This window comes from Berghia stephanieae, chromosome 14, assembly GCF_034508935.2.
Source record: "Berghia stephanieae isolate SIO BIC M18660-M18661 chromosome 14, UCSD_Bste_1.3, whole genome shotgun sequence".
Classification (NCBI taxonomy): Eukaryota; Metazoa; Mollusca; class Gastropoda; order Nudibranchia; family Aeolidiidae; genus Berghia; species Berghia stephanieae.
The window spans coordinates 7,723,568-7,726,067 of record NC_088373.1 but is presented as its reverse complement, the minus strand read 5'-3'; the positions used below and the strand labels follow the sequence as shown (position 1 = coordinate 7,726,067).

The window sequence follows — 2,500 nt, the reverse complement described above, 5'->3', positions numbered from 1 at the left end:
TTGGCATTCCAGACCAACACATCTCAAGAACTGTACTGTCTCCGACATATTTTTGTTTGTGATTCAAGCACAAATTACCTTTACCTTCAACTCCTACAATTATAAAGGCAGTATTCCAAAAAATCTTGTATTTATCATTTACAAGTGAATACTCTTCTTTGTCTCCTGACGAAAGGCCAAGAGGCTGAAACGTTGTTTGTTTTGCGTTGTTCCCTTACATAATATGAGTCACATAATTTGCTCACATTATTTATACTATCCATTTTATTTGGTTCACTGAAGCACCCCTAGCTTTTCGTATTTAAATACTACAAACCTACAGGAGAGAAAAAACCAATGATAAGCCATAGAATCGGAAAAGGTCTGTAGAATTCAGGACTTTTCATAAACAAAGCAGTATTTTGGTATAAATATATTATACACAAACTGACTGTTCTGAAAGCATGCATCACCATCATGCCTCATCCCCAAACAAAAGGCAGTAGCATTCTGGAATTCCATCCTGAATCATAAAATGCAATACTACTGTTTTTCGTTGAGGGACAAATGTGACCCCTCGTCTCAAAACGGTTTTATGTCGGAACGAACCAGTTGCTTAAAAGCCGAATTAAATGTTAAAACTGGTCAAAAATATAAATTGTTGGCATCAGTACCCTAAAATATCGTATCCATTCTCATCAATAAAACATACAAACTCAACATAAGTCTGATATTTCTGGCTATAAATTCAATTTTCAACATATTGAACATCCCGACTTAATACCGTTTTGAGGCGAAGGGTCACAAATGAGGATTGAACGAATGTTAAAAACTGTGTTATAATATCGCCGAGCATTCATTGCTCACAGTGGTTCACGTCCCATCTACCTGTATCGGGGCCCTGGCATTAGGATGTCAGCATTTTTACGTTCCTTACCTCTTAACTTCAGGCTCTCTACATCAGAGGGTCACAACTTCAATTTCGGATCCCCCCCCCCCCCCCCACCCCCACCTCACTCCTTCCTCCGCCTCGACCCTCCTCCTTCCCCACCTATTTGAACACCCCCACCCACCCCCCCCCCCCCCCCACTCCCCCAGAATCATGCTTACGATTACTTCTTAATTTACTTCGCTCACACTCAGCATATTTCTGAACTCACCTTCTTCTGCGCTATTCCTAAACACACGCAAAACCACACACCCAACATACTCCACAAAATAGCTTCTGGTCATAAACACACACACACACACACACACACACACACATAGACACACAACACACATCTACCTATCTCAATCCAGGTAAAACTCCACCACCACCACCACCACCCCAACCCCAACCCCAAATACCATCCCACAGGCGAAGAAGAAGAAGACGAAGCAACGGTAACACCATTACAATCTACTACGTTTTCTTTTGCTACCACTCCCCCTCCCCCCCCCCCCCCCCCCACCTTCAATTCCTTCTCTTTCTTCTCCTCCTCTTCAACAAAATCAGGAAAGAACCAGCGAGAACGAATTTTTCACCTTCCATCCTTATCATCCCCAATCCGATCACCATCCCTTCGCCAGCTTCCTCCGCAGCGCGTCCGTCCTTCAAGAACCTCAAAACACCATCGGGGACTAAGAACAAATTTATAGGAAGAAAATAATAACCCAAGTTTTGTTTTAATATTTCGAAATTTCTGAGAGTTCCTCCAAAAGTTTCTCCATTCGATTTCTGTGCTTGATTTCCTTGTTGATTGTTCGTAGAATTTAAAATTCGTCAAAAATGCCTCAGTTGGACGTTGCCCCACCCCCTAAAGGAATGGACAGGGCTTTGGTTTCAAAGGTAAGGCACAAAATGGCGACCATGTTCTTCTTGGTCATTTATTGCTATTTCCTTATCATTCAAGGTTCAATGATCATTTCGTGTTTTTAAGTTTATCGGTAGCTAGACATTTTTATCAAAACGCTGCACCTAGTGGAAGTTACAAATTGTGACCCATCGTCTCAAAACGGTATTATGTCGGAATGCACCATTTGCTTAAAAGCCGAATTTAATGTTAAACTGTACAAAAATAAAAATTGTTGGCATTAGCACCCTAAAATATGGTATCCATTCTCCTCAATAAAACATACAAACTCAACACAAGTCTGATATTTCTGGCTGTAAATTCAATTTTCAACATCTTAACTTTCCCGACTTAATACTGTTTTGAGGCGAAGGGTCACAATTAGATATATTGTGTCCCACCGCCTCAAAACGGTATTATATTACAGATGGATGAATTAGATACTGGGAATTGAATAGTAGAGTAGCCAAATGTATGAGACATGAGTAAAGTTTGGATGTTTTATAATGATACAAAGATAGGTAATATTAAATCTTCATTATCAACAATTTATTATGGAACTTTTTAACCCTCTCCATACCAACCATAGGAAAATCGTCACATTCGTTACAATGCAACCGACAATTTTCTCATTCTGATTTCTCTGGTACATCACAAAATTGATAGAAATGCTTTGATTACAGCTA

General features: G+C 40.0%; 1 protein-coding gene across 4 annotated transcripts in view; it reads left to right on the top strand.

Annotated features, from left to right (window-relative positions):
- The first annotated feature begins 1,337 nt into the window (after positions 1-1,337).
- LOC144959962 (uncharacterized) overlaps positions 1,338-2,500 on the top strand; it is a 75,251-nt gene continuing 74,088 nt past the window's right edge. For 2 of the 4 annotated variants that reach the window (XM_078892839.1, XM_078892841.1), the window contains exon 1: positions 1,467-1,810. In XM_078892839.1, coding sequence (XP_078748965.1) covers positions 1,751-1,810 — 60 coding nt within the window. In that variant the 5' untranslated portion in view covers positions 1,467-1,750. Of the gene's footprint in view, positions 1,811-2,500 lie in introns of all 4 variants that reach the window. The other 2 variants (XM_078892842.1, XM_078892840.1) reach the window with 2 other exon arrangements.